The 18,733-nt window shown below is 68.9% G+C and overlaps 3 protein-coding genes across 3 annotated transcripts; all 3 read left to right on the top strand.

The window, feature by feature from the left end:
• Positions 1–771: 771 nt before the first annotated feature.
• Positions 772–5,592, top strand: ECSIT (ECSIT signaling integrator; the record flags this gene model as incomplete). The annotated part of the gene is given in 10 exon segments (XM_053969524.1): positions 772–857; positions 1,157–1,761; positions 2,254–2,349; positions 2,441–2,544; positions 2,600–2,647; positions 2,649–2,824; positions 3,490–3,544; positions 4,028–4,173; positions 5,042–5,208; positions 5,311–5,592. Coding segments are annotated over 10 exon segments (1,743 nt in total), but the record flags the coding sequence as incomplete, so codon positions are not given.
• A 912-nt stretch (positions 5,593–6,504) lies between these two features.
• Positions 6,505–12,089, top strand: ZNF653 (zinc finger protein 653). Its single transcript, XM_053969523.1, is given in 14 exon segments — positions 6,505–6,536; positions 6,570–6,723; positions 6,725–6,846; positions 7,367–7,410; positions 8,266–8,367; positions 8,370–8,474; positions 9,515–9,856; positions 10,434–10,599; positions 10,883–11,000; positions 11,103–11,129; positions 11,131–11,169; positions 11,171–11,219; positions 11,372–11,471; positions 11,582–12,089. Coding segments are annotated over 14 exon segments (1,503 nt in total). The 3' UTR covers positions 11,685–12,089.
• Positions 12,090–12,699: 610 nt separating this feature from the next.
• ELAVL3 (ELAV like RNA binding protein 3) lies at positions 12,700–16,737 on the top strand. The gene is given in 11 exon segments (XM_053969527.1): positions 12,700–12,816; positions 13,567–13,704; positions 13,706–13,847; positions 14,225–14,328; positions 14,544–14,697; positions 15,096–15,312; positions 16,125–16,163; positions 16,309–16,321; positions 16,323–16,364; positions 16,366–16,483; positions 16,486–16,737. Coding segments are annotated over 11 exon segments (1,146 nt in total). The 5' UTR covers positions 12,700–12,807; the 3' UTR covers positions 16,656–16,737.
• Positions 16,738–18,733: the final 1,996 nt, after the last annotated feature.

Raw genomic sequence — 18,733 nt, 5'->3', positions numbered from 1 at the left:
CTCCCCGCTCTGCCCCCTCCCACCGGACACCCGTGTCCCCCCCCGGTCATCTCGGTGCCCCCCTCGAGCGGGGACCCCCCGGGGAGCACCGGGGTCACCCCCACGGTACCTGGGGCTCCCCCCCCTCGGGGGCACCGGGGGCCTCTTCCCCGCACACCCGGGACCCCCCCGGTGCCGCGGGACCCCCCCCGGGACCGCGCGGCGCCCCCCCCCCACCCCCTACCCCGGTGCCGTCACCGGATCGGACTCCGCCGCCCCCCCCCGGGGGGAGGGCACGACTCGTCACGGGTGGGGAATGTCCCCCTCCCCCCTCCCCCTCCTCCTCCCCCTCCCCAGGCTGTCCCCGCCCCCCCCCCCGCGGCTCCGGGACCCCCCCGGGACCGGGGGGACACCGGGGTTCCCCCTTCCCCCCCCCACCAGGGACTTGGGGGGACCCCCTCCCCCCCCCCCGCCGAGGCTGCCGTTCCCGTTTAACGCTGCCGGTGCCGCTCTGACGTCATCGCTCGCCCCCCGTGACGTCACCGCCCATCCCCGTCCCTGAGCTCATCCCGGGGTCCCGCTCTGACGTCACGGGGGAACCCCCTCCGAGCCCCGCCCCTCGCTCCCTGCCAATCACGGCGCTCGCCACGCCCCGCCGGCAAAAGCCGCGCGGCGATTGGCTGCGGCCCGCAGGCCCCGCCCCCTTGACCGGGACGCGAGGGGTCAGCGGCGAAGATGGCGGCGCCCAGGGGCGCGACCCGGCGTGGGGACAGCGGGGCCCGGCCGTGACCCGGACACCGCGGGACCGCGGCGCCATGCGGCTGGGCTGGCTCCGGGGCCTGCCCCGGGGCCTCTGGGGCGGCCCCGCAGCGCCACAGGTGCGGGGGACACCGGGGACACCGGGACAGAGGGGGACGGGGGGGCGGTGGGGACACGGGGACAGGGGGGGCGCGGGGACACGAGGGACACGAGGGACACGGGGGACACGAGGGGACATGGGGCACAGAGGGAGGTGGGGGTTGTGGGGGGACAGGGGGTTCGGTGGGCACCGGAGGGCACGGAGGGGACACAGGGCGGGGGGCACAGGGGACAGGGAGGGACGGGAGGGGACAGGGGGGACACGGGGGACACGGGGACACGGGGGACAGCTGCGGGGTGACCCCTTTTTCCTCCCCAGCTCTGCCGGCGCTTGTGCCAGCGCCCCGCGCGGGTCCCCCCCGAGGAGAGCGACGCCTCGGCGGGGGGAGGCGACACCTCGGGGACCTCAGCGCGGCACCGCCGCTTCCACAAGATCTGGGAGAACGAACCCCAGCCCCGGGACCACCCCGGGAACCCCATGGGGGGGCGACACCTCGGGGGGCGACACCTCGGGGGGTGACACCTCAAGGGGTGACACCTCGGGGGGCGACACCCGCAAGGCCGCTCTGCGCCGCCTCCGCTCCCGCGGGTCGCACCGCGAGGACGCCCGCGGCGGCGGCGGCGGCGCCGACCCCGGCGGCCCCCGGGGACCGCGGGGACCCCGGCGCGGCGTTCGAGGCGGCGCTGCGGGAGCTGTCGCGGAGCCCCCCGGGGCGCGGGGGCCGCCTGGCGCTGGTGGAGGCGGGCGCTGGCGGCGCTGCCGGCGCTGGGCGCGGAGCGCAGCCTGGCCGCCTACAACGCGCTGCTGCGGCTGCTGCCCCCGCGGGGCCTGGGTGCCGCGCGGCGCCGTGCAGCGCCTGCTCTTCCCCTTCCCGCGGCAGCAGGAGTGCGGGCTCAGCCTGCTGGAGCACATGGAGCGCTACGGTGCGTGCCGGCACCCGCTGCTGCTGCTGCTGCTGCTGCGTGTGCCGCTCCCGCGCGGTTGTCCGTCCCCTGGTGCCACTCCTGTGGTGTCCCCTGTGGTGTCCACTGGTGTCACTCGTGCTGTGTCCCCTGTGTGGTGTCCCCTGTGGTGTCCCTCGTGCTGTGTCCCGTGCTGTCCCCTGGTGCCACTCCTGTGGTGTCCACTGGTGTCACTTGTGTGGTGTCCCTGTGTGCTGTCCACTGGTGTTGCTCATGTGGTGTCCCCTGGTGTCACTCGTGCTGTGTCCCCTGTGTGGTGTCCCCCTGTGGTGTCCCCAATGTGTCCCTGCGGTCCCCAATGTCCCAGTGTGTCCCCACCGTGTCTCCACTGTCCCCAGGTGTCATGCCTGACGCCGAGACGCAGTCCCTGCTGCTGTCACCCCAGTGTCCCTGCTGTCCCCAGTGTGTCCCTGCTGTCCCCAACGTGTCCCAAACATGTCCCCATGTCCCCAGGTGTCATGCCCGACGCCAAGACGCAGTTCCTGCTGCTGTTACCCCAATGTTCCTGCTGTCCCCAGTGTGTCCCTGCTGTCACCCCAATGTCCCCAGGTGTCCCTGCTGTCCCCACCATGTCCCAGTGGCCCCAGGTGTCATGCCCGACACAGAGAAGCAGTCCCTGCTGTCACCCCGATGTCCCCAGTGTGTCCCTGCTGTCCCCACCATGTCCCCATGTCCGCAGGTGTCATGCCCGACGCCAAGACGCAGTTCCTGCTGCTGTCACCCCAGTGTCCCTGCTGTCACCCCAATGTCCCCAGTGTGTCCCTGCTGTCTGCTGTCCCCAACGTGTCCCCGTGTCCCAGGTGTCATGCCCGACGCCGAGACGCAGTTCCTGCTGCTGGGGGTGTTCGGGGCCGCGCAGCCGCCCCATGCGGAAGCTGCAGCGGATGCTGTTCTGGCTGCCGCGCCTGCGGCTGCTGGGACCCCCACCCGCTGCCCCCCCGGCTGCCCCCCGGGCTGGCGGGCCGCGCGCCTGGGGCTGCAGCGCATCGCCACCGAGCCCGGGGCCACCCTCACCCTCGTCCAGGTGGGGCACGGGCACGGGGACACGGCTGGGGGGACGGGGGGGGACAGGGACACGGCTGGGAGGACATGGGACAGGGACAGACACGGCTGGGAGGACAGGAGGACAGGGACACAGCTCAGGGGGACAGGGGGACAGGGACAGACATGGCTGGGGGGACATGGGGACAAGGACAGACACGGCTGGGGGGACGGGGGGGGACAGGGACACGGCTGGGGGGGACGGGGGGGGACAGGGACACGGCTGGGGGGGACGGGGACAGGACAGACACAGCTGAGGGGACAGGAGAACCAGGGACACAGCTCAGGGGGACAGGGACACAGCTCAGGGGGACAGGGGGACAGGGACAGGGCTGGGGGGACACAAGGGGACAGGGACACGGCTGGGGGGGACGGGGGGGGACAGGGACATGGCTGGGGGGACACGGGGACAGGGACACGGCTGGGGGGACACAAGGGGACAGCTTGGGGGACAGGGACACGGCTGGGGGAACAGGGACACAGCTGAGGGAGCAGAGACACAGCTGAGGGGACAGGGACATGGCTGGGGGGACAGGGACATGGCTGGGGGGACACAGAGGGACACAAGGGGACAGCCTGGGGGGACAGGGACGTGGCTGGGGGGACAGGGGGTGCCCCTGCAGTGACCCCCGTGTCCCCATCCCGCAGCGGCCGGTGCGGGACTCGGGGGACGACGAAGGCTCTGTCCAACCCTACATCATCAGTGAGTTCTGGGGGTCTCGGAGGGGTCCCTGGGGGGATGTTGGGGTTCCTCAGGGTCTCTATGAGGGGTTTGGGGTCCCTGGGGTGGGTTTGGGGCAGGGTTTGGGGTCTCTGGGGTGGGTTTGGGGTCCCTGGGGTGGGTTTGGGGTCTCTGGGGTGGGTTTGAAGCAGGGTTTGGGGTCTCTGTGGTGGGTTTGGGGTTCCTCAGGGTCTCTATGAGGGGTTTGGGGTCTCTGGGGTGGGTTTGGGGTCCCTGGGGTGGGTTTGAAGCAGGGTTTGGGGTCTCTGTGGTGGGTTTGGGGTTCCTCAGGGGTCTCTGAGGGGTTTAGGGTCCCTGGGGTGGATTTGGGGCAGGGTTTGGGCTCCCTGGGGTGGGTTTTGGGGTCCCTGGGGTGGGTTTGGGGCAGGGTTTGGGGTCCCAGGGTTCGGGGTCGGCTGTCCCCAGCTGTCCCCAGCTGTCCCGCGTGTCCCCCGCTGTCCCCAGGCTCGCAGAGCCCCGAGCAGCGGGAGCTGCTGGCCCAGCACGGCCCCGCCCGCCCGGTGTTCGTGGAGGGGCCGTTCCCGCTCTGGCTCCGCGGGACCCTCCTCAAATACTTCGTGCTGCGGGGAGACCCCCTGCCCCCGCACCTGAGGGTGAGCCGGGGTCCTGGGGGGGCTCTGGGGGTCCTGGGGGGCTCTGGGGGTTCTGGAGGGGCTCTGGGGGGTCTTGAGTGGGCTCCTGGGTGGTCCTTGGGGGGTTCCTGAGGGTTCTGGGGGTCCTGGGGGATCCTGGGGGGTCTGGGGGGGGGGCTCTGGGGGGTCCTGAAGGGGTTCTGGGGGATCCTGGGGGGCTCTGGGGAGTCCTGATGGGGTTCTGGGAGGCTCTGGGGGTTCCTGAGGGGTCCGGGGAGGGCTCTGGGTGGTCCTGAGGGGTTCTGGGGGGTTCTGGGGGGGATTCTGGAGGCTCCTGGGGGTCCCGGGGGGCATCCTGGGGGGGTTCTGGGGGGGCTCTGGTGGATCCTGAGGGATCCTGGGGGGTACTGAGGGGGCTATGAGGGGCCCGGGGGGGGTTATGGGGGTACTGGGGGGGTACTGGGGGGTTTGGAGGGTTCCTGAGGGGGCTCAGTGGGGTCCTGAGGGGTCCTGGGTGGTCCTGGGGGGGTCCTGGGAGCTCCTGGGTGGTCCTGGGGGGATTCTGGAGGCTCCTGGGGGGGCTCTGGGGGGTCCTGAGGGTCCCGGAGGGGGCCCTGGGGGGTCCTGGGGGGATTCTGGAGGCTCCTGGGGGGTCCTGAGGGTCCCGGGGGGGCTCTGGGGGGTCCTGGGGGGATTCTGGAGGCTCCTGGGGAGGTCTGGGGGGTCCTGAGGTGTTCTGGGGGTCCCGGGGGGGCTCTGGGGGCATCCTGGGGATCCCGGGGGGAGCTCCAGGACAGGTGGGACCCCCGCAGAGCCAGGCCAGGTGTGCAGGAACACCGCAGAACCCAGCGCCCACCTGAGGCCACCCCCATGCCCTGCGCGGGAGGGCGACCCCCCCCCACCCCCCCCACCACCGCCACACCCCCACCACCCCCCCACACCCCCCCAGGACCCCCCCGGCGGACCCCGAGCGCAGCTTTTACTTCCCTCTGCGCCTGGAGCTGGAGCTGGAGCGCGGCCCCTGGGACGACGACGCCTTCCACGTGGACGAAGGTGACCTTTGCTGGACGACGACCGGGAGGGCCTGGTGGGGGTTTTTTTTTTTGTTTTGGGGGGGGGGTCCCCAACCCGTTAACCCCCCGTTTCCCCCCGCAGTGGAGGAGGGCCCGGTGCTGGCGCTGTGCGTGGCGGGCGCGGGCGACCGGCGCACGCTGGGCCGCTGGCTGGCGGCGCTGCAGGAGCTCAACCCGGCGCTGGCCCGCACCCCGGTCGTGTTCCGCCTCGCCCCCGGCGGGGACCCCGCCGCCGACCCCCCCCGAGGGCACCCAGCCCCCCCGGCTGGCCGCCGGGACCCCCGCCCCGGCCGCGGCGTTGGGGCAGGACGGGGGAGACGCCCCGAAAAGCAGCGGGAATAAAGGAGGCGCCGTGGCGGATGGACGGGGGGGTGTCGTGGTTTTTAACGGGGGGGTGGGGGGGGGGTTTCTGTGTCCCCCTGTGCCGCCCCCACCCCCCCAAAATGGGGTGGTGGCAGGGGGGGGCCCAAGGGGAGGTTTGGGGGTGCTGGGGGGGGTCGTTTTGCCTTCTCAGCGTCGCACCCGGCACGCCCAGTTGGTTCTGGGGGGGTCTGGGGGGCACTTGGGGGGGGTCCCCGGTGAGTTTGGGGGGTCCCCGGTGGGTTTCTGGGGGTCCCTTGGGGGGTCACCAATGAGTTTGGGGGCACTTGGGGGATCCCCAGTGAATTTGGGGGGTCCCCGGTGGGTTCTGGGGGTCCCTTGGGGGGTCCTCAGTGAGTTTGGGGGTCCCATGGGGGGTCACCAATGAGTTTGGGGGCTCCTCAGTGAATTTGGGGGGTCCCCAGTGGGTTCTGGGGGTCCCTTGGGGGGTCACCAGTGAGATTGGGGGGGTACCTGGGGGGTCCCCAGTGAATTTGGGGGGTCCCCAGTGCGTTCTGGGGGTCCCTTAGGGGGGTCCTCAGTGAGTTTGGGGGGCACTTGGGGTGTCCCCGGTGAGTTTGGGGGGGTGTCCAGTGAGTTTGGGGGGTCCCCGCTGAGTTTGGGGCTCCCTTGGGGGGTTTCTAGTGGGTCTGGGGGGTCCTCAGTGAGTTCTGGGGGTCCCTTGGGGGTCCTTAGTGAGTTTTGGGGGTCCCTGGTGGGTTCTGGGGGTCCCTGGTGGGTCCCCGGTGAGTTTCGGGGGTCCCTCAGGCGCGGCACCTGCACACCTCACACCTGGGGGTACCGGCTAGCGCTCACAAGTTCGGGACCCCCTTTGGGGTCTCCTCGGGGACCCCCCCCCCCAAAAAAAAAAAAAAAAAAAAACCCGCGGCGGGAGTGCGGGCAGCGCTCTCCGCGCATGCGCACGGAGCGCCGCGACGCCGCCGCGCGGTGACGGCGGGCGCGCCGTTGACGTCATCGCAGCGCGCCGCGGCATGAGCGCGGCCGAGCGCGGCCCGGTGGGCCCGGTGGGCCCGACCCCGGCGGGGGCCGCAAAGCGCGGGGGCGGCCGCGCCTCACCGAGACCGACCGGGCCCGGCGGCGCCTGGAGTCGCGCAAGAAGTACGACGTGCGGCGGGGTGTACCTGGGCGAGGCGCACGGGCCCTGGGTGGAGCTGCGGCGCCGCAGCGGATGGAGCGACGCCAAGCTGGCGGCCTACCTGCTCGGGCTGGAGCGGGGCCAGCGCGCCGGGCGGCGCGGGTGAGCGCGGGGGCACCGCGGGGAGCAGCGGGGAACCGGGCCAGGGGAAGGGAAGGGGCGCGGCACCCGCGGGGGGGGGGTCTGGGGGCCGTGGGAGGGGGGCCCGGGGTCTTGGGGGTGTCCCCCCAACACCGGAGCCGGGGGTCGCAGAGCGGCCGCGGCTCTCGGGGGAAGCGGGCGGGCGCTGTCCGCGGTGCTGGAGCGGCGCTGGGGCGGGGCGGGGATGTTTTGTTGTTACCGGCCTTCCTCGTGCTCTTCTTCCTCAGCCTCTTCCTCTTCCTCGTCCCCTTCCGTCTGTGCCGTCCCTCTTCCTCTTCCTCACGCTCCTGGGGGATGAAGGACGGGCAGAGAGAGGAGGGGGAAGAGGGGGAGGAAGGCCCGGGTGATGGAGGAGGAGGAGGAGGGGAGGAAGGCCAGGGGATGGAGAAAGAGGAGGAGGAGGAGGAGGAGGAGGAGGGGGAGGAAGGCCGAGGGTCCTGCAGGAGCCCCTTCCCCTTCTCCCAACCCCTTCTCTCCACAGCAAACCCTGGGAGCAGCTCCCGAAAAAACCCAAACGGAAAAAAAGTGAGTCCGGGCCCTTTTGGGGGGCTGCACCTGATTTGGGAGGGGCTGTACCCCAATCTGGGGGGTTGTACCTGATTTGGGGGGTTCTGCCCCTCACCCTGGGGGTGCTGCCGCTCATTTTGGGGTGGCTGTACCTGACTTTGGGGTGCCTGTACCCACTTTGGGGGTTCTGCTACTCCCTTTGGGTGCCTGTACCCCATTTTGGGGTGCCTTTAACCCATTTTGGGGTGCCTGTGTCCCATTTTGGGGTTCTGCCCCTCCCCTTGGGTGCCTGTACCCCACCCTGGGGTGGCTGTATCTCATTTTGGGGTGGCTGTGTCCCATTTTGGGGATGCTGCTCCTCCCCTTGGGTGCCTGTACCCCACCTTTGGGTGCCTGTCCCCCACCCTGGAGGCTGTCCCTCCCCTTGGGGTGCCTGTATCTCATTTTGGGGTGCCTGTACCCCACCCTGGGGTGGCTGTATCCCACTTTAGGGTGGCTGTGTCCCATTTTGGGGTGCCTGTGCCCACCCTGGGGTGCCTGTATCTCATTTTGGGGTGCCTGTAGCCCACCCTGGGGTGCCTGTATCTCATTTTGGGGTGCCTGTATCTCATTTTGGGATGCCTGTGCCCCACCCTGGGGTGCCTGTATCTCATTTTGGGGTGGCTGTGTCCCATTTTGGGGTGCCTGTACCCACCCTGGAGGGCTGTCCCTCCCCTTGGGGTGCCTGTATCTCATTTTGGGGTGCCTGTACCCCACCTTTGGGTGCCTGTACCCCACCTTTGGGTGCCTGTATCTCATTTTGGGGGTGCCTGTACCCCACCTTTGGGTGCCTGTACCCCACCCTGGGGGCTGCACGCCGTGCCCCCCGCGCAGGGCGCCGCCGGAACGTGAACTGCCTGCGGCACGCGGTGATCTGGTACGAGGACCACCGGCAGCGCTGCCCGTACGAGCCGCGCCTGGCCGAGCTGGACCCCTCGGTGGGCTCTACACCACGGCCGTGTGGCAGTGCGAGCGCGGCCACCGCTACTTCCAGGACCTGCACTCGCCCCTGCGCCCGCTCAGCGACTCGGACGGCGATGACGGTGTGGTGGGGGGGCGTGGGGTGTGGGGTTTGGGGTGTGGGGGATTTGGAGTCTCTGGGGTTTGGGATGTGGGGATTGGGGTTTGGGGTGTGTGGGGTTTGGGGTCTGGGGTGTGGGGTTTGGGGATTGGGGGCTGGGGGGTGTGGGGTTTGGGGTGTGGGGTTTGGGGTGTGGGGATTGGGGTCTGGGGGATTTGGAGTCTGGGGGGTTTGGGGGTGTGTGTGAGGTTTGGGGTCTAGGGGCTGGGGGGTGTGGGGTTTGGAGTGTGGGGATTGGGGGGGCTGTGTGGGGATTGGGGTTTGGGGTGTGTGGGGATTGGGATGTGGGGGGGTTGGGATGTGGGGGGGGTTGGGGGGACTGTGTGGGGTTTGGAGTTTGGGGTCTGGGGGCTAGGGGGTGTGGGGTTTGGGGGGTGGGGATTGGGGTGTGGGGATTGGGGTTTGGGGTGTGGGGGATTTGGAGTCTCTGGGGTTTGGGGTGTGGGGGATTTGGAGTCTCTGGGGTTTGGGGGTGTGTGGGGGGTTTGGGGGCTAGGGGCTGTGGGGTTTGGGGTGTGGGGATTGGGATTTGGGGTGTGTGGGGGATTGGGGATTGAGGGATTTGGGGTTTGGGATGTGGGGGGGGTGGGGGGGACTGTGTGGGGATTGGGGTTTGGGGGGATTGGGGGGTTTGGGGTGTGTGGGGGATTTGGAGTCTGGGGGGTTTGGGGTTTGGTGTGGGGGGGATTGGGGAGTTTGGGGTTTGGGGGATTTGGAGTCTGGGGGGTTTGGGGGTGTGTGTGGGGTTTGGGGTTTGGTGTGTGGCGTTTGGGGTTCTGAGGGTGGGGCAGAGGCAGGGATGGGGTCTGGGGGGATTTGGGGTGACCTGGGCGCCTTTTGGGGGGTTCCTGGGGGTGTGGGAGGGGCACAGAGGAGGGTGTGGGGGTGTTTGGGGACAACCCGAATCGATTTTTGGGGCTGTTTTGTGTCTGAAGGAGACTTTTGGACGGGTCTGGAGAGGGATTTTTTTACCTCCCCTTCACTCCCGGGTTCCCCCCGCAGCTCCCGGCTCCTCCTCCTCTTCCTCCTCCTCGGGGGGCTGCAGCTCGGGCTCGGAGGCGGCTCCGGGGGGGGGTCCCGCGGTGGCAGCCGCCCCCCCCGGGGGCCCGGCCCCCCCCGAGGCGCTGGAGGCCGTGGTTTGTGTCCCCCTGCCCCTGCCCCTCCCGCGGGGGGGGCTGGACGGGGGCGGCCCCCCCACCCTCCTGCAGGGCCCCCCCCTCCTGATCCTGGGCTGCGAGGCCCTGGGGGGGCTGCAGCTCGGCGTGGGGGGGCACGAGGTGCTGCTGGAAGGGGGGGGGGGCGCCTTCCCCCCCCCACCTGCGGAGCCCCACCTGCCCAAGACAGGTAAAGGTTGGGGGGGGGGGGGGGCTGGGAGGGGGCCCGGGGAAAATGGGGGAGCTTGGGGGGCTCGGAATGGGGGGATTTGGGGAAGATTTGGGGTCGGGAATGGGGGATTGGGGTTGGGAATGGGATATTGGGGAAGATTTGGGGTCAGGAATGGGGGATTAGGGGCAGGAATGGGGGATTGGGGAAGATTTGAGGTTGGGAATGGGGAGATTGGGGTCAGGAATGGGGATTTGGGGTTGGGAATGGGAGATTGGGGAAGATTTGGGGTCAGGAATGAGGGATTAGGGGCAGGAATGGGGCATTGGGGAAGATTTGGGGTTGGGAATGGGGAGATTGGGGTCAGGAATGGGGATTTGGGGTTGGGAATGGGAGATTGGGGAAGATTTGGGGTCAGGAATGGGGGATTTGGATCGGGAATGGGGGGGATTAGGGGCAGGAATGGGGGATCAGGGGAGATTTGGGGTCAGGAACTGGGGGGGCTGGGGTGCTGGGGGGGTGGGTTTGGGGGTCAGGAACGGGATGGGGCAGGAGTTGGGGGGGTCCCAGGGGGTCTCACCGGCCCCACTGATGGCAGAGGAGGATGAGGAGGACCCAGTGCTGAGGCTGAAGCAGGAGGAGCTGCCCCCCCCCGCCGAACCCCCCCCTCTGGAGCCCCCCCGGGAGCCCCCCCGGGACCCCTCCCCGGCTGAGGACCCCGAGGTGTCGACGATCATCTACGAGATCCCCAAAGAGCCAGAAAGGTCGGGGGACCCTGGGGGGGGGGAGGGTCGTTTGGGGGGGTTTAGGGGGTCCCTGGGGGGGCTTTGGGTGGGGGGCTCAGGTTACCTGTGTGTGTGAAGAAGGGGGGGAGCACCTGGGAGGGTTTTGGGGGTCAGGGGTTGTTTTATTTAGGCAGATTGAGGAGTTTTTTGGGGAGGGGGTCGCTCTGGGGGTGGGCAGGGGGTTTAGGAGGCTCAGGTGGGCTGCTCTGATACCTGTCCCCCACCTTTTTTGGCGGGGGGGGACTCACGCCAAGCTCTGCAGGCGCCGGCGGAGCCGCCGGGGCCGCGCCCCCTCCCCGGACCCCGAGGACCCCCCCGAGCCCCTCACCTGCCCCTACGCCGGCTGCGGGCAGGAGTTCAGCGCTCTCAGCAGCTTCCAGGTGCCTGGAACGGGGGGAGCACCCCCTCACCTGTCCCAGAGTCCCCTCTCACCTGTCCTGGACCCCCCCCGCCTCACCTCCCACGTGTCCCCCCCCCCCCAGAACCACCTGAGCCTGGTGCACCGCAGGGGGCCGGAGCCAGGTGTGCCCCCAGCCCGGCTGCGGGAAGAGGTTTTTACCTGGCCAACCACCTGCGGCGGCACATGGGCGTGCACTCAGGTGAGCCCCCAGGTGTGCCCCCCCCCAAACTCCCCCTCTGGCCTCCCAAAACCCTCCTCCCTCCACGCCAAGAGGTTTTACCTGGGCATCCCCCCCTGTGCTGGCACACGGTCACCTGTGTGTCCCACCGTGCCCCACCCCCCCCCCCCCAGGTGTGCGGGAATTCACCTGTGACACCTGTGGGAAGTCCTTCAAGCGCAAGAACCACCTGGAGGTGCACAGGAGGACACACACCGGGGAGACCCCCCTGCAGTGAGTGACTGGGTGGCGGGGGGGGGTCCTGCCAAGGACTCAGAACCCCCCAGGAGGGCGAGGAGGGGTCCCCAGGCGCACCTGACGCCCACCTTGCCCCCCCCACCCAGGTGCGAGGTGTGCGGGTACCGCTGCCGCCAGCGCGCCTCCCTGACGTGGCACATGAGGAGACACGGGGGGCTCAAGAGCCACCCCGAGCCCCGTGGCACGTAGGGACCCCCCCCCGGACTCACCTGGGCCACCCCCGGACTCACCTGGGCCCCCCCCAGACTCACCTGGGCCCCCACCTGCTCGCCAGGACCCCCCGATGTTCCTGCGGCTGCACCTGGAGGTGAAGAAGAACCACCTGGGGGGGGTCCTGAGCCTCTCCCCAGGACACCCCGAACACCTGAGGGACCCCTCGGTGTCCTTGTGTGTCCCCCCCCCCCCCTCAGGTGACCCAGTGGCCCCCCCAGGTGTCCCCGTTGCCCTCTCCCCTCACCTTTTATTTATTTCCTCATTCTCGCTCGTCACCCCCCTGGGGACACCCGGGGTTTTGGGGGGGGGGGGTTTGGGGGCTCTGGGGGGGCGCAGACCCCTCCGGGACCCCCCCCCAAATCCATTAAAATCAGGACTTTTCGTGCTGCTTCTTCTGTTGGGGTGCGGGGTGGGGCTCGGGGCGGGGGGGTCCCGGAGGGGCTGGGGGCCCTCGCGGGTGCCCCCTCCCCATTTCGGGGGGCGGCGCGGCCCCTCGGCGGAGCCGGGCTCGAGCTCGGCGCTGTCCCCGGTGCTGAAGCGGCGGCGGCCGCGCCGGGCTCTCCCCGGCCTTCATCACCCTCCTCTTCCTCTCCGTCCCTTCTCCTCCTCCTCCTCCTCCTCCTCGTCCGTCCCCCCTCATCCTTCCTGCTCTTTCTCCTCCGCTCCTTCCTTCTCCTCCTCTTCCTCCTCCATTCCCTCTTTCTTCCTTCTCTCCATCCCTCCCCGTCCTTCCTCCTCCTCCTCCTCCTCCTCCTCCTCCTCCCGTGGGCGGGGCCTTGGGGGTCTCGGGGGGCTTCGGGCCCTGGAGGGGGGGGGCGGTTCTTTTTTTTTTGGGGGTGGGCCGGGCTGACCCACCTCTTTTTTGGGGAGGGGGGGGGCGCGCGGACGGAACCATCTCGGGAGGGGGTGGGGGGGGGCGGATTTTGGGGGGGCCCCGCCCCGCGCCCGCCCAAGGACGTTTAAAGGACCGACGGGGCCGCCGCTCGCAGCGCCCGGTGCCGCCGCCGCGACCCCCGGAGCCCCCCCCCCACCCCCCCCCGGGCCCCCCGAGCCCTCGGGGCCGTGCGGGGCCCCCCCCCCGCCCCTCACCGGCGACACGATGGTGACGGTAGGAGCGGGGTGGGGAGGGGGATTACGGGGAGCCCCCAGACCTTCCATCCCCCCCCCCCTCCCAAGCACCGGGTACCCTCCCGTGCTCCCCCCACCCCGAATTCCCACCCCCGCCCCCCCTCCTCTCGGTGTCCCCCCCCTCCCCGTGAGCGTGTGACACGCTCGGCTGGGGACACGGCGTCACACGCGGGTGGCACCTGCAGGGACACGCGCGTGCAAGGGAGGGGCGGGGACCCCTCCCCAAACCGCGGCCGATTTGGGCGGGGGGGGGCGGGGGGGGGAGGCACACGCGACACGTGTGTCGCTGTCCCCCCGCGTGTCGCCGTCCCCACGCCCCCCGGGGCCGTGGCTGGTGGCCCCGGGTGTCCCCATCGCCCGGTGACAAAGGGCCATTGTCACCCACCCCGCGCTATTGGGGAGGGGGGGGAAGGGGCGGGGGCGCTGCCGCACAATGGGGGGATTGTCCCCCATGGCCCCACCCGGGTGTCACTGTCCCCCGTCCGATGTCCCCGCCTCCCGCTGTCCCTGTCCCCACACTGTCCCCAGCGTGTCCCTGTCCCCTCCCCGCACTGCTCTCCCGCTGTCCCCATGTCCCCGCTGTCCCCGTCCCACCGCTGTCCCCATGGTCCTGTTGCCTCTGTCCCCTCTCCGTCGCCATGTCTGCAGTGTCCCTGTCCCCTCCCTGCCCCCCGTGCCCACGGTGACCCCCTGTGACACCCCCCGTGACACCCCCTGTCCCCCCCAGCAGATCCTGAGCACGGTGGAGGCCCAGGCTCCCAGCGCCGCGGGGCCATCGGGCTGCGGCCCTGTCCCCGTCCCCGTGCCGGTGGTGGCCGTGCCAGGCCCGGGGGTGGCGGCGGCGCTGCCCAACGGGGCCCCCCCGGGTCCCCCCCCCCGTGGCCGACGACAGCAAAACCAACCTGATCGTCAACTACCTGCCGCAGTCCATGAGCCAGGAGGAGCTGCGGAGCCTCTTCGGCAGCCTCGGGGACATCGAGTCCTGCAAGCTCGTCCGGGACAAGGTCACCGGTACAGGCAGGGGACACGGCCTGGGGTGGGGACAGGGCACGGGGACACGGGGACATGGGACACGGTGAGGTGGGAAGGGAGAGGGGACACGGGGACCTGTGGGGACAGGGATGGACCAGGGAGAGCATGGGAGCAGGGACAATTTGGTGTCCCCCCGGTGCCCCGTGACGCCGGTGTCCCTGTCCCCACACAAGTTTGACCGTGAGTCCCACGTCCCTGGGGACACGCGGGACAGGGACCCACGGGGACAGCGAGGCTGGAGGGAACGGACGTGGATCTGGGGAGAGGGGTGGGAGCAGAGCGGGGACAGGGATGGGGACAGGTCTGGGAGCACAGGGGACAGGGCCACCCCCGGTGACGGTGACACGGTACCCCAGGGCAAAGCCTGGGCTACGGCTTCGTCAACTACGTGGAGGCCGGCGACGCCGACAGGGCCATCGGGGCCCTCAACGGCCTCAAGCTGCAGACCAAGACCATCAAGGTGCCCTGGGGACATGGGGGTGGGCACCTGGGGGGGCTTTTGGGGCGGGGGAGGCACCTGGGAGCCCTTCGGGGTTGGGGGGCACATGTGGGAATCCTTCAGGGGGAATCCTTTGTGTGGAGGGGGCACCTGGGAGCCCTTTGAGGGGGGTGGAAGGCCTGGGCGGGCGATGCCGCCGTCCCCTGGGGGTCCCGAGGGCTCACCTGCCCCCCCAGGTGTCCTACGCCCGGCCCAGCTCCGCCTCCATCCGCGATGCCAACCTGTACGTGAGCGGCCTGCCCAAGGCCATGGGGCAGAAGGAGATGGAGCAGCTCTTCTCCCAGTACGGCCGCATCATCACCTCCCGCATCCTCGTGGACCAGGTCACAGGTGAGCCCAGCTGTGCCCAGGTGTGCTCAGCCCGCCTGGGAAGGTGGGACATCCCCAGGGTGGGGGGTCCTGGGGGAGGTGGGACAGTCCTGGAAGGGTGGGAGACTTCTGGGGGAGGTGGGACAGTCCTGGAAGGGTGGGACAGTCCTGGGGGGTGGGATGTCCCCAGGGTGGGGGGTCCTGGGGGAGGTGGGATAGTCCTGGAAGGGTGGGACACTCCAGGGAGGGTGGGACATCCCTGGGAATGGGAGTCCTGGGGGATTTTGGGGGTTCTGGAGAGGTGGGGCTCCTCTTGGGGCGTTACCCAGCGATCTCTTTAGGGTCTGTGGGTGGGCGAGACGGGAAGGGGCTTTTGGGAGGGGCTGCCCCTGATCCCCCACCCCGTGTCACCTGCGCAGGTGTGTCCCGGGGCGTGGGCTTCATCCGCTTCGACAAGCGCGTGGAGGCCGAGGAGGCCGTGCGGGGGCTGCACGGGCAGAAGCCCCTCGGGGCCGCTGAGCCCATCACGGTCAAGTTCGCCAACACCCCCGGGCAGAAATCGGGGGGGGCCCTGCTGAGCCTCTGCCCCGGCGCCCGGCGCTACGGGGCCCTGCACCCCCCCCCGCAGCGCTTCCGGTGAGGGGCTGGCAATGGGGGGACAGCCCGGGAATGGGGGGGCTGGGAATGGGGGGGACATCCCTGGGAATGGGGGTCCTGGGGGGCTGGGAATGGGGGGACAGCCTGGGAATGGGGGTCCTGGGGGGCTGGGAATGGGGGGTCCTGGGAATGGGGGGGACATCCCTGGGAATGGGGGGTCCTGGGGGGCTGGGAATGGGGGGACAGCCTGGGAATGGGGGGGCTGGGAATGGGGGGACAGCCCGGGAATGGGGGGGCTGGGGGGCTGGGAATGGGGGGTCCTGGGAATGGGGGGGCTGGGGGGCTGGGAATGGGGGTCCTGGGGGGCTGGGAATGGGGGGACAGCCTGGGAATGGGGGGGCTGGGGGCTGTAAATGGAGGGGACAGCACAGGAATGGGGGTCCTGGGAATGGGGGGGACAGCCCAGGAATGGGGGGGACAGCCCGGGAATGGGGGTCCTGGGGGACTGGGAATGGGGGGGACAGCCCGGGAATGGGGGGGACAGCCCGGGAATGGGGGTCCTGGGGGACTGGGAATGGGGGGGGACAGCCTGGGAATGGGGGGTCCCCCCGGGAATGGGGGTCCTGGGGGGTCAGAGGGGTGGGACACCCCTGGGAACAGAGGCACCGGGGGGCCTGGGACAGTCTGAGGGGTGGGATATCTGCGGGAACAGAAACCCCAAGGATGGATCCTGGGAATGCTCAAAGGGGGGCACCCAGGGGGGTGGGACACCCCTGGGCATAGGGGACCCCCCCCCTGGCACCAGGGCCACCCCTCGTTGTCCCCCGCTAACAGCACCTCGTCCCCTCCAGGCTCGACAATTTGCTGAACGTGGCGTACGGGGTGAAGAGGTAACGCCCCCCCCCACTCCCTAAACCCCCCCCAAAATCCCCCCAAACCTGCCCTGCTCAACACCCCCCCCCCCCCCAACAGCCTGGGGACCCTCCCCGGGGCAGGAGGGGAGCCCGGGACCCCCCCCAGCTGACCCCAGGCCAGCCCGCTGTCGCTGCTTGCCCAGGTTCTCGCCGTTGGCCATCGAGGCGGTGCCGGCGGCTGGCCGGGGTGGGCCTGGGGACCCCCGGGCCGGGCTGGTGCATCTTCGTCTACAACCTGGCTCCCGAGGCGGACGAGAGCGTCCTGTGGCAGCTCTTCGGGCCCTTCGGCGCCGTCACCACGTCAAGGTCATCCGCGACTTCGCCACCAACAAGTGCAAAGGCTTCGGCTTCGTCACCATGACCAACTACGAGGAGGCGGCCATGGCCATCGCCAGCCTCAACGGCTACCGCCTGGGCGACCGCGTGCTCCAGGTGTCCTTCAAGACCACCAAGCAGCACAAGGCCTGAGCCGTGTCCCCGCTGGCGGCCGCCCAGAGGCTGCGGGGTCTCCTGTCGCCGCCGTCGGGGCGTGGGGACCACCCCCGCACCGTGAGCGCCGTGGAGAAATTCAGCTGGAGGTCTTGGGGACCCCCCCTCCCTGGAGACCACGGAGAAAGCCAGCTGGAGACCTCGGGGACCTTCAGGGACCCCCCCCGCCCATGAGCACCATGGAGAAACTCAGCTGGAGACCTCGGGGACCCCCCCCACCGTGAGCACCAAACACATCCTGGAGACCTCGGGGTCCCCACCATGAGCACCATGGAGACCATGGAGAAACCCAAGCGGAGACCTCGGGGACCTTCAGGGACCTTCAGGGACCCCCCCATGGGCACCATGGAGACCATGGAGAGAACCCTCATGAAGACCCGGAGACCTCGGGGTCCCCCCATGGCACCACGGAGACCATGGACAAACCCAACCGGAGACCTCGGGGACCTTCAGGGACCTTCAGGGACCCCCCCCCATGAGCACCAAACGCATCCTGGAGACCTCAGGGTCCCCCCCCCCCACCATGAGGACCATGGAGACCATGGAGAAATCCAACTTCAGGTCCCGGGGCACCCCCTCCATGGACACCAAGGACATCCTGGGTCTCCAGGATGGAGAAACGCACCTGGAGACCTTGGAGAACCACGGGGGCACCCCATGAGCACCACAGACACCATGGAGACCCCCGGAGACCCCCTCCATGGCCGCTGAGGACACCGCGGGGGGACACCTGACGCGCAGCCCCAGACACCTGGACCACCCTCACCTGTCCCCGATGGGCATCCTGAGGACTCCTCCAGGTGCTCCAGGGCACTGGGAGGGGCCCTGGAAAGCCTGGAGACCCCCCCCCCACCCCTCCCCAGGACACTGTGGACACACCTGGGACCCCCCCCCCCCCCCGCCTCCCCAGGTACCCCAAACCCCACCACCTCTGGCAGTGGCCGGACACCTGGAGCGGTGCCCCCCTCCCCTCACCTGATCCAGGTGTGTCCAGGTGGGGGCTGTGCCCCCCCTTCCCTCCACTCCAGGACTCCAGCGGTGAGGGGGGCGGGGGGGGGGGGGGCCGTCTTCTCGCTCTCTCTCCTCCTTTCCATGTTTTTCCTTAATTTTCTGGGGGAGGGGGAGGAATTTTTGGGGAGAAAGAACAAAAATAAGGATTAATCACGTGTTTAATTAGACTGTTACCCGTTATCAGGTAAGGAGGAGCGTGACTGACGCAGGGAGCGGCGACTCCTCGGGAGCCGCCGACCCAAATCCATCTATTTTTATAGCAGAATATTAAAAATATCCCCCCCAAAATCCCCCAAATCGCCGTTCCAGAGGGGGCGAGAACCTGCTTTGTGCTCCCCGAGTTCCTTGGAAGCAGCTTGTGAACCCCAAGAGTGATCAAGGCAAGTTTTGGGGGGGTCAGTGGCACTAAAATTCCAGGGATTCCTCTGGTACCCCCAAAAACTGGGAGGGAGGGGATGTGTCTTGTCACACTTCCCCCCCACCCCCTTCCCAAATTCTCCAAAATGGGCAATTTTTGCCCCAAATTACTCCACTCGCTGGAGTTTGGCCACTTGGAGCCTCCTGTCCAAAAAAAAAGGGCGGAACCCCACCTCAAAAGCCCCAACCCTGAGTTCTCCCATACTCTTTATCATCGTTATTATTCTTAATTATTCTTAATTATTCTTCTTATTAATTATTATTGATGTTGTTATTATTATTATTATTATTATTATTATTGCGATTCTTATTTATTTTCCCTTCGCCGTCGGGATAATTTCTCACTTTTCAGTGGTTTCTTTCCCATTTATTTCCTATTCTTCCCTGGTTTTTCCCTGATCCTGGTACTCCCCGGGACCCTCTTTTTTCCCCACCAGACCCTTCCCCCAAACCCATCCCGGCTCCTGGTTTTTTTGTGTCGTGCCTGTGTGAAGCTTCTTGTAGTTTTAATTATTATTAATATAAATATTTAGGAGCGACCCCCGTGTCCAGATCCGCCATCACCACCCCACCCCTCCAAACTCTGACCCCCACCCCCTCTCCCAGGGATCCAGCCCTGGAATTTGATC

Source organism: Vidua macroura, unplaced genomic scaffold, assembly GCF_024509145.1.
Source record: "Vidua macroura isolate BioBank_ID:100142 unplaced genomic scaffold, ASM2450914v1 whyUn_scaffold_230, whole genome shotgun sequence".
NCBI lineage: Eukaryota > Metazoa > Chordata > Aves > Passeriformes > Viduidae > Vidua > Vidua macroura.
This window is presented reverse-complemented; position numbering and strand designations above follow the sequence as displayed.